At 44.4% G+C, this 26,475-nt stretch overlaps 2 protein-coding genes across 11 annotated transcripts in view; both read left to right on the forward strand.

Moving 5' to 3' along the window:
- arvcfb (ARVCF delta catenin family member b) overlaps positions 1-5,756 on the forward strand; it is a 159,392-nt gene extending 153,636 nt beyond the window's left edge. For 8 of the 10 annotated variants that reach the window (XM_018762494.2, XM_018762501.2, XM_018762502.2 and 5 more), the window contains 2 exons: positions 1,232-1,344; positions 2,690-5,756. In XM_018762494.2, coding sequence (XP_018618010.1) covers positions 1,232-1,333 — 102 coding nt within the window. In that variant the 3' untranslated portion in view covers positions 1,334-1,344; positions 2,690-5,756. The remainder of the gene's footprint in view (positions 1-1,231; positions 1,345-2,689) is intronic. The other 2 variants (XM_018762500.2, XM_018762504.2) reach the window with 1 other exon arrangement.
- Positions 5,757-6,947: 1,191 nt separating this feature from the next.
- On the forward strand, positions 6,948-25,482 carry txnrd2.2 (thioredoxin reductase 2, tandem duplicate 2). Its single transcript, XM_018762529.2, has 17 exons — positions 6,948-7,035; positions 7,531-7,596; positions 7,755-7,811; positions 8,065-8,209; positions 9,010-9,084; positions 9,774-9,852; positions 9,962-10,024; positions 10,462-10,532; positions 13,373-13,392; positions 13,625-13,716; positions 15,528-15,702; positions 19,618-19,754; positions 21,235-21,330; positions 21,568-21,660; positions 22,401-22,472; positions 22,595-22,692; positions 23,395-25,482. Exons 1-17 carry the CDS (start codon positions 6,960-6,962, stop codon positions 23,516-23,518), a joined length of 1,539 nt encoding a protein of 512 aa, XP_018618045.2. The 5' UTR covers positions 6,948-6,959; the 3' UTR covers positions 23,519-25,482.
- Positions 25,483-26,475: the final 993 nt, after the last annotated feature.

Below are 26,475 nucleotides of genomic sequence, written 5' to 3' on the forward strand. Positions count from 1 at the left end.
CAGCGTATGAACTCGCCAAGCATTACCTTCAACTTGAAATATTTAGGAAGACCCCCTCATTGTCCACTGGTGTGAGATTCTGCTGACACAAACGTGCTCAAGCTGGAACTGAAAATGTTCTTAAGAAAGTGTGAACAGTGCGGAGCGCTGGGCCAGAAAATGAAGTGACTTTGTTGTGTTGCCTTCTATAGGCTCTGTAGTTTGTGTATGAAGATACTGTAAAAGCAGGGTTTCACAGGGTGCTGGTGGGTTTATTCTAATGCTGGCACTGGATGGAGAGGGATAATATTTCACAAGTTTATTAGGAAAACAACCACACATACTTCTAGGATAAGACACCCCCCCCCCCAAAAAAAAAAAAAAAAAAACTTGCGTCATTCATCCTTCCTTCTCACACTAACCAGTCTTTAACCACAGCAATCTTTCAACATCAACAACAAAATATATATATATATATACCACAATCTAAACAGCAGTCTATAATATCCCAACCTAAATGTAAGATTTGTTTATCCTGTCATTTTAGAAACCAGCTATAAACATGTTAATATTAATTCTGTAATATTTTTCCGGTAACCTTGCACGCCTTGTCCTGAGCTCTGCCTTTCTGTCTGATAAAATTAAACAAAATTGACACTGAACTCAGGAATTTTGAGAACTGACAAAGCACTATATTCCCAGTAGCGGCATGTACTTCTGTCGTGAGCAAGCTGACTAGTCTGTTCTGTTCATCCAGCTTAGAAAATATAATGTTCCAGTCATGTATTATTATTCAGTATATTATAGTGTAATGTATATACCACTTACAGACTCATATAGTAACACAAACCAAATGGAGGCGCTAAACAGTAGTTGAATACAAACAGTTATGAACAGAGCTGCCAAGAGTCCATGCAGTCCTGTGGGAGATGGTGAGCGATCAGTGGGCGGCTCGAAGGACATCTTCTCCCAGCTTCTCCCAGCTTCTCCCAGCTTTCCGAGCCCTGGGGTGGGTGCACCCTGCAGCCACCGAGGGAGGTGGGGGGATCCTGCTGTGCTCAATGCCCTCTTCTGTTTCAAGTTGTCTAGATCCTGGTGCCTTGGTTTGCATGCCTTTGCTCTGTTTAATTTCTCTTTATCACCCTGTCTTGCAGCTTTCCTTATGTGGGGACTAACACTGCCTTGCACACCTCTGTACGGATTATGGTTTTAACTCTTGTTTTGCTGTTTAACCCTTCTCCTGTTGCTGCAGAATGATACAAATAGGAAACACTTTGTCAGGAGTAACAGGCCAACAGTGAATCTGGTGGATGCTTGTGACGTTAAACCTCAGCCTGTAGACTCCTGGGTCTAAATGCATGCATGGTAGGTTCTTTGTTTATTTTTTGCTAGGTTTTCTTTGAAAAGAGATCCCCGCCCCCTTCTTAACCACTTACACTGCTTATTTTACCATGTTTAATCCAGAGCAGTTAGCTCATGACATCACAAGCGTGAGAGACAAAGTGAAAGAAATTAGAACAAAAGAGCACTGTGGTTAAGGGTGTGGTGTTCAGTACTTTTTTGAAATTTAAAGTGGATCTTCCCAGAAAAGCATCCCAGGACTCACGCTCATTTCCAGCACTGTAAAATGATTTTGGAAGCGTGGTGCGAGTCCCTCTCCCGTTCACAGCACGCCTATGGCAGGGAGCACAGTGCTCACCTGACACACCACACGGTGTCTCTGCTAGGTGTGAAAGGTCTCTGCTAACTGCTCTGAGCTGATGCTACTGCCTTCATCTGCTTTGGCTTGGCCAGGAATCAGGCGGCATTTTCAGACGCTACACCCCCATGTGCTCGGTTTCGATCCATCCCGAAGGCTAATCATAACCTTGCAAAGCGCCGAATGTCTTACACCTGTGTTTTTGGGAATCCATATTTCACCCTTATTCGCTGCATTGTTAAGGTGACAGAGGAGGGAGGTCAAAGACCTTTAAAAAAATTCAATAAAATGTATAAAGCCACCTTAAGTATCATGTCTTTCATGCCGAAACATTCATAATACCTTCACTGCGCCGTTCATAACTGCAGCAAAAAAATTCATACCTTCTTATTGTAAATGAGTACATTTTCAAATCTGTTGTGGGACAGATTTAGTGAATATATGATTGCAGTCACTTGTGTGCAGGAATTGTTATTAATGCTTTGTAGTTGTACTTAGCTCTGAGTAAAATGCCATAAACTCAAGATAAGGTCTTACTATTTAATACTCTTCATACTTAGAGAAAATAGAAGACAGATCAATGGAATCATGACCATCAGTGGAATTTAAATTGATGATCTGTGATCATCCTATGAATTAATCAGGTAAGTATTGCCAAAGAAACTGATGAAGGAGCATGCTTGAGTATACTGATCATTGCAACCTCATAAATGTCTCCATCACGCGCCTGTCAGAAGCACTCCTTCATTTAGAATGAAATGACCATTCTAAAAAAGCATCATCATTGCACCATCTGCCGTGTAAAACCCCCCGTGTCACATTTTGCATGTTTACTCAGTACAGTTTGATGTTTTGCTTTTAAACAACTTGTCTGTGCAGGTCCAGCCACCTTGAATCTGTAAGATTGACAGTAAATTACTGAGTCTGAATTTTTAATTCTTTTAAAGGCACATGTGCTAAACGCTGTGGTGTCTTAAACAGGCTTTTTTTGTTTTTTTTTTTCTTTTGTAGGCTTAGAATTACAACAGCGCAACATCTCAACTAGAAGAGGATCTCATGTATCACCACTGCCATTAGAGGGAGGTCATTTTGTTCTTGACTTTTGAGCAGACTTTATGAATATACATACAAAACTGAACTTTCCCATCCAACAGCCAATGTTTCATGCTTCTCAGCAGGAATGGAGTTTTAGAAAGAAGATTTAAAAAACAGTAATTATTCTTCTACTTGTTCTCATGTATACATTCCCACTGGACGCAGGTCACCCTAACGCTGAATGGAGCTGCAGTTTCTGCTGTTATTTACGTGGTGGTTGATGCATAGAAAGAGAAGAGAACGTGCGGTGCTGGGGAAATTGACACGTGGTTGAATGAAATGGAGAGGAAATCAGGATTTTTTTTTTTTTAAATCATAAATCCATTTAACCTCAAATGGAATTTTGTTTCCATGTTCAAAGAAAAAAAAAACGTCTTCCATTATGGCAGCACTGAACATTGTGCTTGATTTTTGGTTTTGGTTTGTGAAATTATTTTCCCAGGATCATTTTGTTTTGTATTTTATTTTTCTTCTTGTTCTGACAAACTGAAGGCTTGTGGAGTGGCGTGGGGGTTATTTAAAGGAAGGAAGACATATATTTGTGGTTTGAGTTTGGGGCTTAAAAGCACGAAGGGTATTTGAAGGCAACATAGTAAAATACACACTTACACTGTCTCACACAACCTGGCTTTATAAATGCACCACCCATAGGACATTTCCTTTTTTTTAATCACTGTTTTATTATTATTGACTAAAATGTTTCAAGCACTTACCCACTTCTTGGAAAGGTCTTCTCCATAGTGTTTAATGAGGTCAGAAGAGATGAACTGCAGGTGCCCTTCGCATGATGATTTAAGTGTCAGTTCCACAGCTCCAGACAGTGGTGGCCAAGCGGTCGAAACAAACATTTCCTCAAGATCCTGGTAAGTCTAATTCCAACACACACACACACACACACACACACACACACATACATATATTTCTCAGCGCAAACAACTTTACCGGTTGTCCTAGATCGTTGCAGTTTGGCTTTTATTAAATGGTTGAAGAAGGAAAATTAAACTTTGGGTGTGGATCCTTTTGTATTTTTTGAGCAGGGAAAAAGACAGGAACTTACTCCTGTTGTGAAAGGCTACATTTGAAGCATTTTATATTTTTTTTGTTTTATAAATGTATGCTGGGATTAACATAATAAGGAAAATGCATTCATGCTTCTAACCGGAATATGTTGTTAACTGTGTGTCCAAACTAGGGGATGTTCTGGAAACCCACTCAGTGAACAAGGAGTTGTCATGTTTCTGTTAAAAAACAAGTAATAATAACTGCTAAACCTAACAGTGTGTGAGTCAAGCCTTTTAGAGTCATACCACTCAGCTATTTATATTTTATACTTTCAAGAGTAAGACTTTTATCTACCACTTTGTCTTTAAAGGTGAAGAAACACATTGTGAATTTCAGACCTGGTTGCCAAAATCATTGAGGGGTAGGGAATGAGGATGGGGTAAGGACTGTGGAAAAGGGGTAGGGGGTGGACATAGAGACTGTGTAGATGCTCAGAAAGGCTGAATGGAGAGTTGGGCCTTACAGAGTGCTAGGATAGACTGAGGACAGACAGTGTTACACTTCCAGTTCATTTCACTGCAGTTGTATGAAGTTTTATGGACTATCTTAAAATGTGCTCCAGTTTTACTAATGCATCTTTTAAAGTCTTTTGAAGCAAGCATGAGAAAAAAAAAATGTAAAGATGTTTATGTTCTTTCTAAGTGCCAGTTTTTGTGGTGTAACTTGTTATTGAAGTTATTCACAGCCAGGAGGAAGAGTACGGGCATTTAAAACTGGCTTGAGACAGAGCTTGCATCAGTATGTAACAACTAAATCATAACGTTGCTTTTACTTTATCGTGTTCCTCTTTTCTTTCCGGGGAAATGGTTTTAAACAAAAGGGAGGCAGAACTGGTGTTGCCGGAGGAAAGTGGGACAGATGACAAGGCTTATGCACAGATGTACAAGGGTGTTCTGAGCTATTGCAGGTTCTTGCAGTCTCAGTGGGGCTCTCCGATGCTGCCGTGTCTACCGTTGCCTCGGTGGACAAGTTTGACGTAACCATGTCCAGCAGCCCAGCAGTAGAAAAGTGACCTTTAGGATGACGGAACTAGTGCATCCATTAGGCAGTAGGCCTGTGCCTGCATTGAAACCTTTGGGATGTGACCTTCTAAAACTTGCATTTTTTACACAGTGTTTACAAAAATGTGCATTAATAAATGAAACTTAATGTACTAACTTGGAAAAAATACAAGAAGCAATCCATTCTCTGTCTTGAGTACAATGTGCTATCAGCAAAAAAAAAAAAAGAAAAAAAAAGACAAAAAAATCCCTGTCTGTCCCTGACTGCCTTTTCGCAGTACACAACCAAAGTATTTGGCAATGTGTTCATATATGTGAAAAAGTCTGGAGGCGTATCTATAGTTACTTCAGACAGTACATTTAGAAAACACAACTGCTGTGGAGGAAATGCAAGAAACTGGCAGAAACAGAATGAAAGGAGCAAGGCCTACCTGTGTAGATATCACTGAAGTCAAAATAAAGTAACCGTACTACTACGTAGCAAATGTGTTTGTAACTATCATGTGCCTTAAACTTTTCCATGGTAGACTAAAAATAACAATGTGTTTTGTATAATACTCTGTCCTTCTCTGTTTTTCATTCCTTTTTAAATCTGTCTCTGTTTCTTGCTCTTTCTCACTCTCTCTCAATCACACTCACTCTGTTCTCAGTGTAGTCTAGACTGGTGGTGGGTTTTTGCCTTGTATTACATTGTATTATAAACCTTTAAACTAGAGAACATTAAAATGGTTTGATTTCATAGAAGACTAAGTTGTTAATGCTTTCATAGGGATCAGAAATAATGCCACAGTGACAGAATGTATTATGTTAATTTCACTAATATCCTGGGGCAAGTAATACGCTTGTTAAATTAAAGGAAAAATAAAGGTTTGTAGAGTATCAATTTTGGTGTGTTTTCAATAAACCATGCCTGAAAAAAGCATATGTTGTGTTTCATTTTTAATGTGATTCTTTAAGGTAGTTGGCACAATAACTTAAATAATGAGATCATATTTTTTATCCAATACTGGACAAGGGATGTTGCCTGCGTACAAACCAAATGTGACACTATAAATTAACGTAAACCATAGCGGTTTGACTGCACCCAATCATGCTGCAGTGCATTCGCAGACAAGTGCAAAAAAAGACACCCATACAAAGTACATTTGTTTGTGCTGTGAACTCTTAAGAAAACTATTTTAGTATATTCTCTTTATCACTAAGCATGATGAGTATTTGTATTTACTCATTTTGGTGACATTCTCCAAAGCAACTTACAATGATTAACCCATTTATACAGCTGGGTTTTTTTTTTTTTGTACTGGAGCAATTTTTAGTTTAAATACCTTGCTCAAGGGTTCCTTGGAAACCTTTGGGTCCAAAGGCAGTAGCTCTAACCACTGCATTACCAGCTGGAAGTTCCATCTTATGTGTTTATGTAATAAAAAGTAATGACAAAAGATCCCAGAAGATCCTGCAGAAAATTTTGAAGGCCTTTGGTTGTTAATTTTAGAAGGTCAGTGGTCTTAAGCCCCACAAACACACAAAATATCTCACCCACAAAAACGTTTGCACAGTTTCAATGTGCACACCGGTACTCATTGAGCACAGTTTGGCTGGAGAATTTGCACATCAGTTGTACATTATTTGTTCACATTTGTTGAGCTTCTTTCATTTAATCACTAACCACTCCTTGATGTGCATATTAAAGTATGAAAAATATAATATTTTGGCAAAGAGAACTGGGTTGTTTAAACAGATATAGATGTACAGTATTTATACTATATTGCACATACAGTCCTGCTAAATCCTGGATAAAAACAATGGTTATTTATTTCCAGTTATACAGAAGAGGTTTAAGTGCCACACTGCTGTCAAAATAACTTCCTATACATAACATTTCGCCTTGCCCTGCTAATGGCTGTATCACAGAACAATAAAACTGAAAAACTACAGCATTGCACACCTCAGACTCCGTTGAAGTCGTGTGTAATTAAAAATAAATAAAAAAATAAATTTAAAAAAAAAAAAACAGGCGAATTTTTCGACACCCCATTCTCGGAAGGGGTCCTTTATGACCTGTCAACGAAACAGGCAAATTCTTAGACAACTCAGTGCCATTAGGGTCTTTTTGTATCAACAATATGGCTGCCTTCTGTAAAGGCAGGTACCGGTTTCGAAAGACGGTGTTTGGGCATATTTTAAGTCGAAACTTAGCAGGTATGCTTTTCAAGTGTCAGTCGAAATTATTTTCATACATCAGAAGATTTAAAGTGAATATTAACAAGAGTGTACAGTTTAAAATTTGAAGGGTTTGCCTAGTATGGACCAGCAAGACAAGACTCTGGTCTGGTTGAGTCAAGTGAATTTTTAAACTAACTAGTCGTCTTAAAAATTCTATTTTCTATTTGTTAAGCGATTTCTTTTTTCTTCTTCAGAAACCACCTTATATTTGGCGCAGTTTTAATAATTTGTATTTAATGACTTTTGAGTTTAACTCAGATTACAGAATTACACACAGCTGGACTAAGACTGGACTACTATCATTTCACTCAGACAATCAATGATAATATCAATTTGTCGACTTAATGTTATAAACATGAATAAATATTATGCCGTGAAGTACAGGCAAAGACAGCCTTTATTTTTATCCTGCAGTGCAACACAGTAAAGTGCTGTAAAATCTCTGTCTTGTCTCTGTTCCTGTTTTTAAAGGAAAATATGACTATGACCTTGTGGTTGTCGGTGGGGGGTCCGGAGGCTTGGCATGTTCAAAAGAAGGTAAGCAACGTGCAAGTGTTGGGTTTGTTCTTGTTTTATTTTGCAGTATTGTTCAGTCTAGTGATGCGTTCTTCTTGGCAGAAATTGCTCAGGATGTTATGGTATGGGATCCGTCAGACAGCTGTTCAAGTTTTAATCTTTCCATTTCTAATTTGTAGCGGCTCAACTTGGGAAGAGAGTTGCTGTGCTGGATTATGTAGAGCCATCCCCTAAAGGTGAGGGGTGATAGGGTGGTTCTACAGACTTCACGGTCTGCCTCAGCATACCAGTACGCATCATTGCGCTCTTATGTTACATTTACGTGTATTCATTTAGCAGATGCGTTTCTCCAAAGCGATGTACATCTCATAGAAAATGCAATGTGTACATTACATTAGCAAAAAGAGACGCTAGGAGTACAAAGGGAGGTTTTGCTTCTCCGAGGGCTGCTTTGCGTGGTTGGTAAAGGAAGTGTCATTCTTTCCATAGGCACAAAGTGGGGTCTGGGTGGTACCTGTGTGAATGTGGGCTGCATCCCCAAAAAGCTCATGCACCAGTCTGCCCTGCTGGGGGGAGCAGTGAAAGATGCAGCCAAGTATGGCTGGAGCATCCCCGACAAGGTGTCCCATGACTGGCAAGTACTAGGGGACGAGTGATCAAACAGTTCCCAGAACATCCTGTTGCTCTTCTGTGACAGTTTGGTGTGCAAATACTGAGAAACAACTTCTTGCATTCATGATTTCTCTAAAGCATCCTACAGTTCAAATTAGACAAAATTTTTGCAACAGAAGAAGAGCTTCAGTGTTTCAGATGCAGATGCATGATTATCAAAGCTCAGGTTTTCTCTGACACCACCTTTTTTCTCAGCATGTATTAAACTAATAGTTACCTGTAGAACTGATGATCAGATAGGAGATTGAAAGATCATTATGACAGATTAGGTAATGTTAGAGGTCAGGGGAGAAGTGGGTCCAAAAGGAATGGGTCTGAGACCATTCTTGAAAGAAAGGAGGGATTCAGCAGTTCTGAGTAACACCAGGAATTCATTCCACCACATCGGGGCCAAAACCAAGGACCTATGGACTTTTCATTTTGGACCCCTTGTGGGAGGGATCAACAAGCAGCTTGAGGTGGTATGGAATGATGAGATCTAGTAGGTATTGGGATGCAGATTTTTGACTGTCTTGTTGGCTGTAAGCAGAGCATGAACTTGACACGGGCAGCCCCAAGAAGCCAGTGGAGGGAGCTCTGATCTCCTAAAAATGTGCTAGATACCCTCAGATATGTAGAATATTCCAGTAGTGTCCTTTTCCATTTCTTTGAAAACAGGCCCTGCCAAGAGGCTGTGCCATTTCTACTCTTGCTTACTCTTCTCTACATATGCTGTGTTGTATATTCTCATGTACCCTTAAGAACTTTACTTGTGTTCCACAGGACATCCATGAGCTCTGCTGTACAGAACCATGTCAAATCTTTAAACTGGGGACACCGTGTCCAGTTGCAGGACAAGTGAGTAATAGCATGATAAAGCAGTCTGTAAAATGTAGTTCGTTTGAGGACTGATGTTTCCAAGCTACACCAAAAGCACAGCTATATTTTTATAAATGTTTTGCTTTTGCAGCTCCTCTGAGGTCCTTTCTTTAGTTACAAAGGGATACCCCTTCAGTCCAGTGTGTTCATGCAGCATAGATTAAAGTTCCCTATGAAGTCTCAGGTGGGATTCAGCATTTCTGAGTAACACCGGGAATTCATTCTACCACATCGGAGCCACACAGTACCTTATGTTCCTCTGAGTTTCTAATCTGCTCAAACTTGTACAGTTTACAAGGGTTTGAGAGAACTGTTTCCAGTCCCATAGGATAATAACTTGTCAGAACACCTACGTCATTCATTGTTGTTTAGTCTAAGACTTTTCCTTTAAAATACAAACTTGTCGGTGCCCCAAGGTTTCAGCAGTATAACACAATTAACTGAACCGTTCTGTCTCAATCGCTGAAGGGTAAACAGGTGTTGTTTTCTAGGCAGACACACACAGAAACCCATTTGTTAAGAGGTCTTCAATATGTGCCATTGACTGACTGTCATTTCTAGTCAAGAATCTCGCACCTGACAGTTTAACTGTACAACATGTCCCCATGCAAAACTATTAAAAGGCTTTTGGTTCCATGAAACCTGTCACATCATTTTGTCTCTGACAGGAAAGTGAAGTATTTAAACCTGAAAGGTAGACTGATGGATGAACATACCATTGTAGGAACAAACAGGGCTGGGAAGGAGGTAAGATAGTGCTGGGTGATGTGTTTTATTCAGGGCTCCTACAGAGCAGTGTTTTTTCATGTTCCTTAGGAGCATTGTGTATTTAATCTCCTACTTGCTATGTCCTCAGACAGTTCTGACCGCAGAGAACATCGTCATAGCAACTGGAGGGCGGCCAAAGTACCCGGCGCATGTGAGTGTGCAGGCGAGCCCTCCCACCCTTAGTGTCATGAGTCCCGTGCTTTCGAGGTCACAGTCTTCTATTTGCAGACCGACCATGTTCGGCTCAGTGGTCAAAGGAAAAGGAGCACTCTCCTTTTTCCTTCAGCCTCTGTTTTTATTGCCCAAGTCGATTCAAAAGGCGGCCTCCCTGTAGTGATCCTGGGGCTGAGAGGTCCCGTTGTTGAGTAAAGGACACGGGAAATAACAAACCAACAAAGAACAAGGCTCCATGTTTTGCATGTGTCGTGTAGGGGTGTTCTGACAGATGTTTGTTCGTGCCGTTTCATCAAAAGGACTATCAGAGGAATAAGATGACAGAGGCTGTCAATCAGCCGAAAATGTTGTCAGGTAGAAGTCCGTCATCAAGCTTGCTATAAGTGATGAAGTGTTTTTTATGACCTACTTTAGATCCCAGGCGCGATGGAGCACGGCATCACGAGCGATGACATCTTCTGGATGAACAAGTCTCCTGGAAAGACGTAAGTGACTGGTGTTCAGCAGTTCCCATCTATCAGTCACCTCAGCCCCCTCAGGGTTTTATAAAGTGCTAGCCGCATGGTTACTCATTGCTTTACCATCTTCCAGGTGTGGCGGAGGTCAGTGCTTTGGTTCTAAAACTATAAAGGCTGAGAGAAATAGTGTGAATCTGATATCTAAGATGAGGGACGCAGTGGAGCAGTGGATCTGGCCAGGGCCTGCTCTCTGGGTCTGGGGTTCAAGTCCTGCTTGGGGTGCTTTGCGACGGACTGGCATCCCGTCCTGGATGTGTCCCCTCCCCCTCCAGCCTTATACCCCGTGTTGCCGGGTGAGGCTCCGGCTCGCCATGACCCCACTCAGGACAAGCGGTTTCAACCACTGTGTGTGTGTGCGCGCGTGTGTGTGCATGTGCGTGCGTGCACGCGTGTGTATAGTATCTAAGCTAATATCTAAGCTTGACTCTATATCCCTTCCCATGATTCCTCAATATAAGTAACTAATCACAAGCTTGCCTCTTGGTGTGTTTTTAAGGTTCTACAGCAATGTGGCCACTGAGCTATTGTTTCCCACAACAGGATTGGGGGGGGAGAGTTGCAGCCTGCAGTTCTTCACTTCCACCACCTGATGGCATTAAAAGTCTAACATTTTAATCCCATTTTTTGTACAAGCAGAAGAATAGATCATCAGCTTGCTGATATTTTTTTGACACAATATAATTGTTTTAAACATTTGGAACAGGAGGTGGTTAGGGATTAGTGCTTCCTTGCGCTCAAAGCATCCAGGTTCAAGCCTGCCTCCTGCTGTAATACTCCTAAGACCTGTGCTTACCCTGAATTTCACTTGCTCACTCGGTTTGACTATCCACTTGGTCATGATCAGGGTCATGGTGGTCTGGACCCTATCCCAGAAACAGTGCATGCAAGGCAGGGAGGGTACAACCTTGCTTGGAAGCCAGGCCATTGGAGGATAGCCACATAATACGCACACACTCACCGATTCACACGCATTGTGAATCAGTTTTTGAGCAGCACTTTGTTGCCAGACTGCTTTGCGAAGATGCCGAAGAGGCGATGGCTTCTGTGTTCGGGATCAGTAGCCTGTACCAGTAGTCTGCATTCTTCAGGGTGTCTCCAGTTCCAAACACACCCCTGTAAACTGCTAACTTGGAGTATAGTTTTGACTTCCATGGTTCAGTGTTTGTGTGTTAATTCTGTCAAGTTTATTTCTACCATATGTGCATAAGCCATGTCATTTGGCAGATGCCCCCCTGTCGAATTTAGAAATTTTTTTACTTCGTTTGAGCACGTTAAAGGATCTGAGTTTAGTGTGAGCAGGGAAAGCACTTGGGATTGTCACAGGGAAGCCCACAAATGCATAATTAAATTTCTGAAAAAGAGCCCACAGGAGAAATCAAAGTCAGGTTTGGCATATTAAAAGGACACAGTGCAGCACTTTTCTTCTGTCCGTTTGTCTTCGAGCGCAAGTTGTAACAGTGTGTTGAGGGAGTACAGTGTTTACACACCAAATTCCTCAGTTTCAGTTCAAATAAAGCCTGCAGGAGCAACGCGGCTTTTCTCTGTTTCGCTCCCATGAGCTGTGAGCACTCGGCAGAGGGGTGCGGGGTTCAGTGTGGGGGGGCACTGAGCTGGTAGCCAGACATGCGTCAGCCACCCAGAAGGCCACAGTGATGCTCCTACAGCTCGGTTATCACACAGCAGCACCATAGCACTGAACAGCCCAAGGTTAATATAGAGTTTGAGCCAAACTCCTACGGCCTGCCACAACAAAGAGTGGCCTCCAGACACAGATGTCTGTGCAGTGGAATTTGGGTGTTAAAAAGACAGAGTGGGTGGCAGCTGGGAAATTTAAAAAAAAAAAAAAAAAAGAAAAATCCAGTAGCTGTGCCTTGAAACTTTGGATGGAACAGTGCTGCTGTCGGTGTGGCGCCTGGGCCCTGAGGCCTGTTTCTACAGTTGGTTTGTTCTTCACAGTTCTCCTCCACTGACAGCAGTTTTCACAGTGCAGGTAGTAGAGCTGCTGGACCCACATCACAGGGATGAGATTGGGCATGGGGAACAGCCCAAAGTTCCCTTTTTAATCCTGTAGGCCTACCCCACGGTACATGTGCGTTAAGGTGCTGGTGGGAATGACGGTGTACATTTGCATGTTTTGGGGTGAAGCAACAGTGCCAAGTAAAAAGTGCTGACTTTTACACCCCCACCTCCTTCCCATCATGCCCACACTGCTGGCCCATATGGGTGCAGGCGGTCTCAGCAACACAGGACCCGGTTCTGCAGGGATTAGCTGTGACAACTCCTAAGCAGCTCTTGCAGCGGGTACCTCACACGGATTAGTGGCTTGATTCAACGGGGCCACACACAGCCCATCAGCACCTCCCTGCCCCCAACCACCTTCTCTCACACATTTATCCCACTGGTGAGGAAGCAGGAATTCTGAGAGTTTTCTCAGTACAGCCATGACATCTGTCTTTTGACTCCTGAGTAAACAGCCTTTCTTAAAATAGGTAATCTCTCAGTGCTGTCTGTTCTCTAAGCATACTGATAGGAAATCTGTTTACTTATTTGTGGGGGAAAAAAGAATATTTTTATTGTAAGAGTCATAATTTCACGCAGTGTTTTTCCTGCTTTTTGCCTTCTAAAGGATTGGACAGATTAAATGTAAAATACTGTGTGAAATGTATGCAGAGTGGTGCTTTAGAGAGGAGGGGGGTAAATTTATGTGAGAGCTCCAACAGTAATGAAAACACATGCCCTGTAACAAATCTGCTAGTTGAAATTCTCAGGCAGTTTCCCTCATGCTGGTTATTCTCCTTTTCTTCCAGGCTTGTCGTTGGTGCCAGCTGTATCCTTGAGAGCTCCTAAGGGGAACTCTGCTACAGCTCTGTCCCACTACTGGTGTGTGTAGGAGGCCATGCGAAGTGTTCACTGTCACATACGACCCGTGCTCTTCCTCCTCATTCTCAGTGGATCTCAGTGTGGTTGTCGCCTGGGGCTCACAAAGAAGTCACAGAGAAGCCAGTGAATGGGTTACTTCAAGCTGGTGTCAGTCCATTCCTAAACTCGCTGCCTTGCAGATGTGGCCCTGGAGTGTGCTGGTTTTCTGACAGGCATTGGGCTCGACACCACCATCATGGTGCGCAGCATAGCCCTGCGTGGATTTGACCAGGTATGTTTGCTGGGCCCTAGTCCAGACACCACTCGGGTATTGTCAGTCTGGCCCAACACCTCTCGCATGAGTCCGTATAATACAGAACTCTGTCGCTTCTGCTAACAGTAAACGGCAGGAGGAATAGCGGTGCGGTGAGTTCAGTTGGAATCCGTTTTGAATGAAGGCATTCACGCTGGGTTGGAAAGAGGACAGCTGAACTATACCATGGACAAGTTCCAGAACGCTGTCTCCACAACATGAGATGGTTTTTCTGCAGGCATGTCGCCTTGCAGTGAGCACTTTTCTTGTGACATCATTTGCAGGTCTAGACTAAATGTTTCTGCTCGGACCATTGATACAGAAAAAACACCTTTTCGTGTACATAGAACTGATGACTCAAATGTGATCATACTTAAGACAGTTGTCTAGTTTAAAATGTTAAAATTTTTAAATTGATTCTATGACTTTCATGACTTCAGGGGTCGTTTTAACTAGCTAAACTAGTTAACCAGTAATGTTCTGACGTGCACATTATCATCCACTTCCTCACTTGAAAGTACATTAATATTCCTCTGTTGGCATCTAGCTTCTAAACTACCAGATTAGTTAAAACTTTGCACTGAGAAAATACTATATATTCCACAGAAATATATTTGTTGAGTGTCATCTGTTATACTTAGTTTATATTTAGTCATGCAGCTATTTCCACTTCTGTGCTCAAACTTAGTTACCTTATATTTACTCAAGTTTCAGGTTTATTGTCATAGGTACAAGTATCGTGTACAAGTATCATGAAATTCTTTTCGTGAATGCTTCTGCACAGACTATGAACAAATACAAAGACAACGGAAATACTGCGCAAAACAATGGCAGTGACAATGACAGTGGGTAATGCAAATAGCAATAACAATAAATAATGATAACAGCAATAACAATAATACCAGTAGACAGCCAGAGAACTCAGAACATGAGAATGCTTAAAGTGACTATGTGATCTCCCAATGTGCTTGAGTGGGCCAATGTGGTACTCTATTACATTAGTAACGTTCTGTTGCATTAAACATGTCTAAATGAGCATCCACCACGTCATATTCTTTATACGTGCAAACGTGCTTGGCCAATGTTACCTTCACTGCAGACAGCTCTAGTATTCACCCCATACTCTAAATCATTTGCAACTCGCACCCTGAAGGCAGTTCTTTCAGTGGCAGGAAGTTGATCCTTAACAAATGTCATTGTAATGTCATCACAGTAACCAAACCCCCCCTCCCTCCAGAATCCAAGAATGCACAGCTCAGCTGCCAGTCTAGAAATGTTGACACTTTGGAACTGTTCCCAATTTTTTTTTGTACACTTTGATATTATGATCTGTTGTTCATTTTCTAAGCAGTTTTTCCAGGTTCTCATTAAAAGTTAGAGGCTCAGGTGCCATTACTAAGTCCCAGCAGGAGACCTGAGGTGGCAGTGGCCTACTGTATCCCACTTGGCCCAGTCTCAGTGCAGCCTGGCCCAGCAAACCACAGCAGAGCATGTAGGAACTGCTCCAGGGGCACTGTGAGATGGGTGGTGGTTCTGAGCTGCCAGCAAACAGCCACCCCCAATACGTGCACCCTCCTGCACAAGGGGGCAGCTGGACCGATGGGCTTCTTGAAAGCCTAACTGTGCTTGCCCACGATACCAATGTAAATGTGAGAAACAGCTGTGAGGATCACAGTACATGCCGTCTACACACACGGATTGCAAGGGTGTGAGTGTCAGTGGCCCAAATGGTGTGAGAAAAGACATAACAGGGTGGCGTAATGACAGTTGTGGTGGATGTGCCCACACAGCAGATGGCTGGCCTGGTAACGGCCCACATGGCTTCACATGGCACCCAGTTCCTGTGGCGCTGCATCCCCAAGAAAGTGGAGAAGCTGCCATCGGGGGCCCTACAGGTCACATGGGCAGACACAAACTCCCAGTGCGAGGAACAGGCCACGTTTGACACCGTATTGTGGGCTGTAGGTGAGTGATGTGTGTGTCTACGTGTGTCTGTGTGCATGCTTGTCTGTGTGCAAGTTGCTGAAATGTTCTTCAAAATAGTCAATGCAGCAGCAGGTGACAATGGTTGCAGCAGCTGCCCTCCACACGAAGGACCCAGGTTCGAATCCCACTCCCTGCTGTAGTACTCTTGAACAAGGTACTTAGCATGAAACGACAGAGTAAACATTATTACCTAGCTGTATAAATGGATTAATCACATTAAATAGCTTAATTGTGTGTTACTTTGGAGAAAAACTTGTATCAGTTAAATGTATAAATATAAATACATGTAAACATAAACCTAGTCAGTAAAGAGTTGTTAATCCGGAACTTCCTCCCCGTTTATTTTTAGTTTTTGCCGCAGCTGCAGACTTGTCTGTTCTTTAAGTGTCACAGTCCGCAGTAACCGCCCGGTGCGTGAATGCCGTTGTTGCTCAGGACTCTTTAGAGGTGTCATTAGTTCAGCTCTTCCTCAGTTATTCATTTCATACTTGATTACCACAGAGTGCACCGTCAGCAGACCCACGGAATCAGGTCCAAAACAAAGCAATAAATGCTCAGCGATGGAATCATCGGAGGAAGTTTTAATGGCCCGCCAGAGGGCCCACTGCGAGTCTTAGCCAGGATGTGCCATGCTGGGGGCGCCGCGTTCCCCTCTTTGTTCTTTCTCCCGGGCTTCCTGCCTCCCTGCACATCTGTGGAAAGCAGTGCAATGTCTTTTTTTCCCCTGCCAGTCGTCGCACGAACGCTTGTCACCTGGACTGTCCCAGAGGCCTTTGCTCCTCGCATCACTTTTCTGCTTGCATCCAGGTCAGTGGGAATTCGTGTGAACGCCAAGGTCTTCCCTGTGCTACAGCCCACAGGGCCTTTGTCACGGCATGCTGACTGCTGTGCACATAGAGATTCAGGACTTCTGGTTTCCTGGTCTAGGATATGAGACCTACCAGAAGGAGGAGGAGGAGGGATTTCTTTGTGGGCTTGAACTTGGCTGTTCTTAGTCTCGTCCAGAAACTAGGGGCAGGGTAAATATTTGCGCAGGGGTTTGAGGACACGCTCCGCAGGCCTCCTTGCCTGAGAGGGAGCAAATGGCGCGCGCGCCCCCCCCCATCGTGCCGTGTCAGAGCCCATCGGGGGCGTGCAGAAACCCGCTGTGTCTGCATGTACTCTATTGAGTCCGTACAGGGTGCCAAGAGAGCCAAGTGGCCTGTGCGCTGTAGCACACCACTGTGCAAGTCAGATCGGTGGTGATGTTCCTCACTTCTCTTATATGACTCAGCAGGACACCAAGGAGTACTTCTACGTTTCTTTCTGAAGAGCCATCTCATTGCTGTCAGAAAGTGCGCCATCCTTCACAGTGTGTGTTTGTGATGCAGCAGAGGGAGAGAGGACCCTCCCAGTTGCTCCCCTAACTTAGGCAAGACCATATTGTGCAAACAAGGAGTGCTGATGATCCCTGTGTCTCCTTACTGACTGACACAAGGAGGTGTATCTTCAAGCTGCTCTTCCTCATCACAAAGCACAGAAAAGTATTGCATGGCCAGGGTATGTTATATGTGAAAAATTTAATATGCCATGTATCATTATATAACACTTGACAGATAAAGCAAATGACAAGCCACATATAATACGTATTTTCAGAAGACATTATATCTTAAAGTAATAAGTAATCTAAATTGAAACAGAATAAAGATAGTAATGTATTCTGTGATAAAGTGGTGAGGAAATGTCCATCTGGCTGTGGAGGCAAGGATAAAAAACTCCTGACTGATGCAAAAGTGGAGAAAATATGGGCATAATTAGATGCAATGTCACAGCAAAGTGTAATTTTATCTGAACATATTTATTTGGTTTTATTTGCTGTGATCTCTGTGTACTTTGGTTTACATTAACATGTTCTACTTATTCTTTAGCTTTTTTGTCTAGATTTTTTTAAACCAGAGCTTCTAGTTGTCTGATGATAAGTATAAACCCTGACAATGATCTTCCACTAAGGGGCCATGTGAAAAGCCATGATACTTTAGGAGTGGACGTCACTATCTGGGACTTGTTGAAGACTAGCGTGGTGTTTTGAATAGGTCAGTATTGTGATCTATCTGGTCATGTTTGAGATTCACATTCTCACTGCTTGGTCTTGTGGCCTGATCTTTTTAACTGTGGACCAAGTTTCACTGCAGCTGCTAAAAGACAACGTTTGACTGGCTAACTGAGCAGAAAGCTGTTGGCTCAAATGTCTTTTTTAATTCCTTTTTAACCTTTATGCCCTGTTGAAACTGCTGATGAATTCTTTTAATTTCTGGACAGAAAAGCAGCAGTGGCTGATGGGCTGGGTGGTGCTGTGGTTTCCTGCCCTTCCCATCTGTTGCCTGTTTGTGTGCCACTGCTATATGGCCACATCTGAAAGGCCTCTTATCAGGTGCAGACAAACACATATTACAAAGCAGCACTGAGCTCAGGCCGCAGGAGCACACATTGATATTGAACCTATGTAGCCCGGTCCGGATTAGTACAGCTGGACAGTGGACTCTCTCTGTATAGAAGTACGATACACACAGTGATGTGATGACCAGAGCAGGGAGTGTTTTTCCTTCTCATGCAGCAGTGGAAAAAGGACACGGGGGAGGATGTTCGTCACTGCAGACTCAAGGACGTTTTGAAAAGAATCCCGAAGGGTGTTGAGGGGGTGGGAATGTCTGCACTTGGACCACCTGACACCACCACGGCCACGTTAGGCTCAGTGAATGAAAAACAGCATTTCCGAGGGCAAGAAACAGCAACGCCAACAGACTTGTTTGTTTTCTCTGTCTAGTGTACAACTCCATTATGGAAACCAGCTTGGGCTCTCCGGCCAACCTGCGTAGTGCTGTTCAGTCTGGTGTGAAATGTTTGCCTCTACCACACTTGTACTCCAATAAGCCTACAGCACTGTGAATCATGATACGCTGGTGAGCAGGGAGCATGCGGGAGTGGTGGTCATTGGTGTTTGACCTGCCAAAGCGTTCCCATGTGTCTCCACTCCTTGTCTCTCTCCAATTGCTTTCTGTTTCTGCTTGTATCAAGCTCAAGACAATGTGTTATGGCCTACAAGACAGTCAAAAGACCTGCAGCCTTTTACCTAAAGGGCCCGATCACTCTCTACACTCTAACAGGAGCGCTATGCTCCTCCACCTCTAGTCGCTTGGAGGGGGTCCAAAATTAAAAGGCCATAGGTGCTTTGAAAAGTGCCTCCTAAAGGCATAAATATAAATGTAGCCCATGCTGTACGGCTCTTTTCCCGGAAATGCTTCTCCGCCACCTCTGTCGCAGCCCCCTCTCCCCAAGGGGGCACCCTGGTAACACCAGCAACCAAGCTGACCCCCTCCAATCCCAGAGCTCTGTGCAGAGCAGGAGGAAGCTGTTTCCCGGCTCCAGCCAGGAAAAGGGTGCCGGGGGGTTTATTATTTTTGTTGCGTGATAGCATCGACTGCTGTACCTCTGGGTGCTGGGGGGAGGGTAGGGAACGGGGAGGGGCTGCGGGCCATAGCGGGCTGCTTGTCCCAAGAAGGGAGATGATCGGAGTGTCGACAGCGTCTGTCAGCTGTTCGGAGGAAGTGACAGACAGGACAACAAGGCCCAGGTGGCATATGGGATGCAACACCATGTTTACTCTTTATGTAGCTCACTGAAGCCCTTTTCCTACCCCCCCCCCCCGCCCCAACCATGCAGATGTTTTCTCCTCTGGCTGCTTGATAAGGTTTGTTACTTTCTTGTGAGAGGAGCAACTGGCAAAACATGGCCACAGTTAGCCCTGCAGCAGAATGTTATCGGTTATTAACGGCAAGCGCTTAAGCTGCCACTCAGAAGGGGTGGGGTTTGCGTTGCCAGGCCAACTGTGAATGTTTGTTTTCCTTTTGCCCAAAGGGAGAGCCCCTGAAACCAGGAGTCTTAACCTGGAAGGGGTCGGTGTGGCACACAATAAGGATACGGGCAAAATAATTGTGACTGAGGACGAGGCGACGTCTGTAGAACACATCTACGCTATCGGCGACATTGGGGAGGTGAGCCTCGAGCGTGGCTGTTTCCTGGCACGGAGGTGAAACTGGCAGCTTTATAATAGAAATCATTCTCTGGCAGCTGTGTTGTAAGACATTCCTGCTGCAGCTGTATGTGAGAAGCACACGCTTACAGACCCGTCTCCCATCGAAAACACCCTGAGGTAACCGCGCTGCAGTTAAGAGCTGCGGTGTTTCCAAAAGCCCTGACACCGTGAATGACTCGGGACAATTGGATGTCCCATCTGTGCTGAAAACTGTCCAGCTGTGTGGATTGCGGCCTGCCCGTTCCTGACATGTCGTCACATTAAAAACGGGCCTGTGAAGAAAGGGCGGTGTGTGGGGAGAGCCAGAAGAGGCCAATTTCCCAGATGCCAGGGTGTCTTGTTTTGAAAGGACGCGCTGTAACATCCGCTAGTGTGTGCAAAGCACTTTTTGCAGGCAGTTTAAAAAAAAAAATGTTTGCATAAAAAAACAAGTTGAACAGCACTCGAATCAAGTGGAGCCAAGGTACACACTTTAATGACGCAACTTGGGTGGCGCTCTTACACTCGCACACACTCGGAGCACGCTCTCACACGTTGTACACACACACAGACATGGCTGGAGGAGGTGTAAAACAGGCTGATGTTGACTTAGGTCAGACTTTCAGAGTTGGGTTTATGTCACATTACAGCTACAGGCGGTGTAGAGTATAACTGCAGAATTAATTATGATGATCACATGTATGTGCTTTGTAACGTGTTAGTAATATAAATTTGTCATACTCAGATATTCATTGTTAAAAGAATAACTGATTGAAAGCTATTTTTCTCAGTGTGAGGTTCTTTAAGAGAGTGCAAGTACTTCTGATGATGTACCCTGGGTTCTCAACTTATGAACACAGTTGGGACTGGCAGTCTGTTTGTAAATCCAACCACTACGTAAAAGTCAGTAAAAGTGTAATAGTGACGTAACACTTTTATTTTAATATTCTTATTCAGTTCAAGTTACATGAAAATTAACAATAATTTAAAATGCCTGAAAATAAAAATTCTCAACATTTCCTACTTAATGCCATGGTGCTTTGCCCCAAATGTGCAGCATTTGTCATCTTGTTATCAATCACCAACACACAAACACCAGACATTAGCTGGAAACTCTGTGGAAGGGAGCAGAATTAATTTGGTCCCACATTATTAATATGTTTGAGTGCGTATGATGTACTGAAAACAGAAACACAGGTGAGAGTTACTGTCAAAAAAACACTTTTCTTAAAGCATTACTTTAAAAAAAAAAAAAGTATCTTCAAAAATTAGAATCTTAAAACTTCATATGACATAACCCTCTGTTTTCATCTGTGCCAAAACCATAAAATACCGTCGTTTTCTCTTTGCTCTTTGTGGACAGCACTTTTAAGTGCAAGTGCAGCTCATTTTTGTGATCGGGGTGTGTTTTCATTTGTCTTTTGTGCCTGGAATTGACGAGTGCGGTGCTGTGACCGTAGGGCCGTCCTGAGTTAACCCCCACCGCCATCAAGGCCGGGAGGCTGCTTGCCCGCAGGCTGGCCGGCATCTCCTCGGAGCTCATGAACTACCACAACGTAAGTAAGAGAGGTGCCCACCCTTGACCTTCCAACCTAAGGTGGTGCAGTGGCTTTTAGTGTTAGGGATGTTGAATGTTGCGCAGTATGCTTCCTGTTTGACTGGTGTTCATGGCTGTACTGCTGCTCCTCAGCATCCCTGACAGCTGTTTGTGTCGAGGAAAAAACAATACAGTAACTGGGGCTGCCAGTGCTCTGCAGCTCCCTGAATGACTTTGTCCTCCTGCTGTGTCCCAGGTGCCTACCACAGTGTTCACCCCTCTGGAGTACGGATGCGTGGGGCTGTCCGAGGAGGAGGCCGAGAGACGGCATGGGAAGGACGGTATCGAGGTATGGCCCGCATCCGTATGCGGCTTTCACAGTTACTGTGTGGAGAAAAAGATCAATTTTGGTGGAGAAGTGAGAGGTATCGTGCAGCGATGGTCCTTCGGGGGGACTTTCCAAGTCTTTTACATAAAGAGCAACAAAGGCCAACCGGATATATCTCACCTTAGAGGGTATTATACAAATTAGCTGTGCTGTTGTCGGTTAGACAACCTCCTGTGTGCAGAATAACGATTTTGCTCCCTCGCTGCCCTGACAACAGAGCTCAGTGTGTCAGTAAAGACCCCAGCACCTGCGCTAAACAAGGTCCAAAACATGGCTGTGCAGGGCGTGATTCAACAGCATGAGTGACATGCCGACGGGAAGCCCGATGGAAACGCATCACAGGTGATGACAGGCCACGGACGATCAAACAGTCCGCGTCGGAGGCATCGCCCAAGCAGCCCTGACAGCTGGGCGTCCGCGTGGCCTGTCCCTGCACGCACTGCCAGCACAGCTTGTGTGTCCTTTTTGAAATTTTTATCACGCAGCGGTTCTCAGTAAAGGTAGAGTGCAGCATCACCAGCTTCTCTGAGTTGTGTTTGACAGGTTTCTCCATCAGAAAATTTCAACATGTCTCTGTTTTGCAGGGTATTAAACAGGGGCTGCAGAAAGTACTGTTTCAAAGGGATCATACTACATACTCATTATTCCTCCAAGTTTTTTAATAACCTTACAGGAGATGGGTGCCATTCCTTCCCTAACAGGTGTACCATGCCTTCTACAAGCCTCTGGAGTTCACAGTAGCTGAAAGAGATGCCAGTCAGTGTTACATCAAGGTGAGAGGTACTTTGCAAGTGGAGTGGAAGTGGGGCTCTGAGTGTCAGAGTGCTGATTTTACCACGTGAGTATATGGCAATGGGACCACGGTGGGGTAACTTGGCTCATGGGGCTTCTCCAGGTGGTGTGCAAGCGTGACGGAGACAGGCGCATCCTGGGCCTGCATTTCACCGGACCCAGTGCAGGAGAAGTCGTGCAGGGCTTTGCTCTTGGATTTCAGTAAGACAGCCCTCACAGTTGCCAATTTACAATTGCTATTATTTACAGTACATTTATTATTCGGTTTTGTGCTCTTTGTACAATCAGGACTAAACAAAAAGCCACAAAAATAACTTTTTTCCCTCAAGCAGTGTCCCTTATGTGCCTGTTATTGTGCACTTTGTTGTATATCTGCACTTTAATGGTACATAAAGATTCCACTGTCAGCATCCACTCTCTATTCTAATGACACGTGAAAACACAGAACATTTTCAGTGTACAACAGAAATGTTAGAAAATAAGACGGTGAAGAAAATATGATTAAATATAAATATATAAACTTTGTCTTCCGGAATTCTTAACTAATTTTCATAACACGAGATATTAGTGTACTATGTATAGGCATACCTGGACAAAGTGTCATCTATTCAGTGGTATAACACATAGGGTCTCCCTCTTACTTTTATTACAAAGTACCAAACCATGTTATTTAAATACCCATTGTTAGCCTCTGTACACCACTTATTTTAATAAAAACCCCTGCGTATTGTTCATCATTTAAACTACTAAATGCTACTGCATAGCTTGTTATTCTACTCCATAGCTTGAGCATACAACTTTGATTATTGCGTAATGCTCCATAGGCATCATATGCCAACATTTGTCCATTTAACCCACTTTTGCTTGTACTCTGTATGCCATATGTGGTGTCTCTTGTGCCAGGTGTGGGGCCACCTACTCAGATCTGCTGGCTACAGTGGGCATCCACCCGACCTGCGCGGAGGAGCTCACCAAGCTGCACATAACCAAGCGTTCAGGCCTGGATGCCACAGTGACAGGTTGCTGAGGTTAAGCCCTGTCCCTGAAACTCTGGGGTGCACAGGATGCTTGGGACAGCTGGTCACGGGGTCTTGCTCGGCTGTGTCTTCTTCCTGATCGCCAGCGCTCTTAACACTTGTCCTGTCCCTGTCCACTGTCAGTGATGAACACTGGCATCATTCACCTTCCTTTGTGCTTCCTTCCCATCCTCTACCTGTGGTTTACACCTCCTGAAAAGTCACGTGAAGGTGAGGGTGGTTTCCGCTTTGCATTTCCCCAACGAGTGCTGTATTCAGTGCAGGGGCAGCCAGTGCGTTTCACACGTCCGCAGTCCTGAGCAAAGTATCACGCACAAATTATTAAATAAACATAGCACTGAATCACGATTAACAGCTGCTGCAGCTTGTTGAAAATGGAGTACAAAAATCCCAGCCTAATGTTTTCTAAAGGTATTTTCAGCCAATATTGTTGTTTCTCCAGCTGTGCTTCCTGCCCATTAGTCTTGGGGTTGCCACACTCGGCGTCTGTGACACTGATGAATGGGAAGGAGTCGTCGCCAGTAACTGCCCTGTTTCTCATGGACTCAGACCAACATTGGACGAGCGGGCTGTCACTCAGCAGAGAGTCCATAGCGGGCAGAGGGTCTGCTTGTTTTGGTATAGCCTCCTGCTGCTGCTCTAGTACAGTCACAGGGGCCTTGCAATAACAGCGGCCAGTCCCCGTGGTGCTGCTCCCCAGTAACTCGATAGAAATTTGGATTTCGCTCTGCAACTTGTGGAGAAGGCACTGGTGGGAATCGTGCACGGTACAGACTTGAGACACCAGGTGGTGCTGTTGCCTACTTTTTAGACACTGTGCAGGAACATTCAGATGGACATATCTTGGCTTACTGTAATGTAAACAATTTGCTGCCTTTTAGAAATAAAAGTATTACAGAGTCTATGTGGAGATGGGTATTGGCGCATCTGATGAATGGAAGGAAGGCATGATGGCAGAATGCCAGCGACAGATTTTGGAGGTATTATTTATCTTCTTTTTGTGCGAGTCAGTGGATTAAACATTATATGTTGTGTCACAGTGTGCATCCTAGAGGCCCCCAGAGGAATGCTGGAAGTTGTGGACAGGGCTGGACATGGGGGGGATCGAAAAGGAAAGGAGCCGTTTATTTGCGTTTGAAGTCTAATCTGCAGGCACTGATTAATGACGCTGGCGAGAGGAGTGACAGCGGCCGGGGAGGGCTCGCCACCAGGTTTATTTGTACCTGGGGCGGCTGGAGTGGGTGCGGGGAAGGGTGAGCAAGGCCGAGGGAGGGGGGCGCTGGCCTAGCAGAGATTCCTGTGCGCTCCATTCAGGGACGAGGTGCTGATGGAGGAACTCTGACCCCCCCCCAATAGTCTGTGGTAGGAACAGCTTGACTCCATCACCCCCTTAGCGAAGTATGTGCGCACACACATACACACACGCAAACAGTAATGGCAGGACTGCGAAGTTCCAGGAACCCACAGCAGGGTGGCGGGACTCTTCCGCTCAATTGGCCCTGGCTCACAGCACTGGCTTCAGAGGAGGAGGTGACCAAGCACACACTGCTGTGGACTCTTGCTGTTAGCACCCCTGTCTGACAGGTTCTTGCATCACGTTTGTGTCCCTCGAGGATTCTTTCGCTTCACAAGCGAAACCGGCGTCCATAGGAGTGTCCATGTACGCACAATTGTCCTCACTTTTGTTAAGCACCTGGAACCAGCCTTTGATTTGGCTCCAGCCTTCAATGCTCCTTACACAGTACTGTTGGGGGTCAGAGGTCACCTTCCAGGAGACCAGATCATGATGACTTGTGCTAAAACCCACAGTGGAACGCACAAGTTTGATCTCACCTGGTAACCGACTTTATTACTTTAGTCCTAATGTTAATTTGATTTTCAAAGTCTACTGATTTATACAGATTTATTTATGTATAAAATAATGAAAATGTGAATAAACTGTTGGTAATGTCAAGATGCAGCATTTTTCTTTAAGACAATGTTTCTGTCCATGTCTGTTTATCGTTGTGTCCGTGTTTCATGTGGCACACATGCATCACGTACTGAGATGGACTTCCTGAAAGTGCCACTTGGTCCGGGACTGCAGAGGATGACGGGCAGGGTCACAGCGCTCTGACCTCTCTTCGTCTCGGCTGACAGGCTGCTCCTCAACACAGCCCTGTCACTCAACCCAGTGCTGCAACAATGGCAGAAATTCCCCTCTGTTTGTTTGCTTAAGGACGTGACCCCCCCCCCCACACACACACGCCTGCCCCTACAGACCCACATACCTGGAAACCCCTCTGGACCTGAATAACTTTTCCTCTGACCTGACCAAACAGCTCCATTCGCACGGCATGCAGCTTGATGGTCTCACAGCAGACACTGGGAAAGTGGTCTCTCCCTCCCCCCTCAAGCAATTTTGAGTTGGATGAGAGCTCCATAAAAACTGCCCTATCGCACTCTGAAGGGCATGCCATCACAAGAAGCACTTTCCACTGGTTTTCCCTCTCAGTCTGCCCTGTGTTCAGCAGCAGTACTGTTTCTGGTGCTGGCAGCGTTGTCTCCAAGAGCAGGACTGAAAACCAACAATTACCAGAGGTCAGCAGTGGCACCTGCGAGGGAGGAGTCGCATGGAGATGGGAGGTTTGGAAAGTGGGATTTGTTGGTATCTTACCAGTTGTCTGAAAAACAGTGATTTTAACCTCATCCATTATGTGCAGCCTGACTTGCTATATTATTCATTAATTATTTTACCGAAAAAAGGTCTTGGGTCTCCTGGGTCTGTTCATGGGATGTTGGATTCTATCACTCGCTCTCAGCCTTGTCCAATGTAGAAGTCTATTTTACGATTCTAGTGCACCCAAGGTGTGCCAGTGCTCTCATGACTTGTCCATTTGTTCTGTAGACTTTTAGCATGGTTGGAATTTTTGATGAATGAGTCTGAGGGACCTGGCATGTCAGAACA

Source organism: Scleropages formosus, chromosome 12 (genome assembly GCF_900964775.1).
Source record: "Scleropages formosus chromosome 12, fSclFor1.1, whole genome shotgun sequence".
Lineage (NCBI taxonomy): Eukaryota > Metazoa > Chordata > Actinopteri > Osteoglossiformes > Osteoglossidae > Scleropages > Scleropages formosus.

Excerpts from the sequence above, each read along its gene's own strand:
- txnrd2.2 (XM_018762529.2), top strand. The coding sequence starts at position 6,960 with ATGGCTGCCTTCTGTAAAGGCAGGTACCGGTTTCGAAAGACGGTGTTT. Across the intron at positions 7,812-8,064 it reads TGTAGAGCCATCCCCTAAAG|GCACAAAGTGGGGTCTGGGT; the intron begins GTGAGGGGTGAT and ends TTCTTTCCATAG. Across the intron at positions 9,853-9,961 it reads CAAACAGGGCTGGGAAGGAG|ACAGTTCTGACCGCAGAGAA; the intron begins GTAAGATAGTGC and ends CTATGTCCTCAG.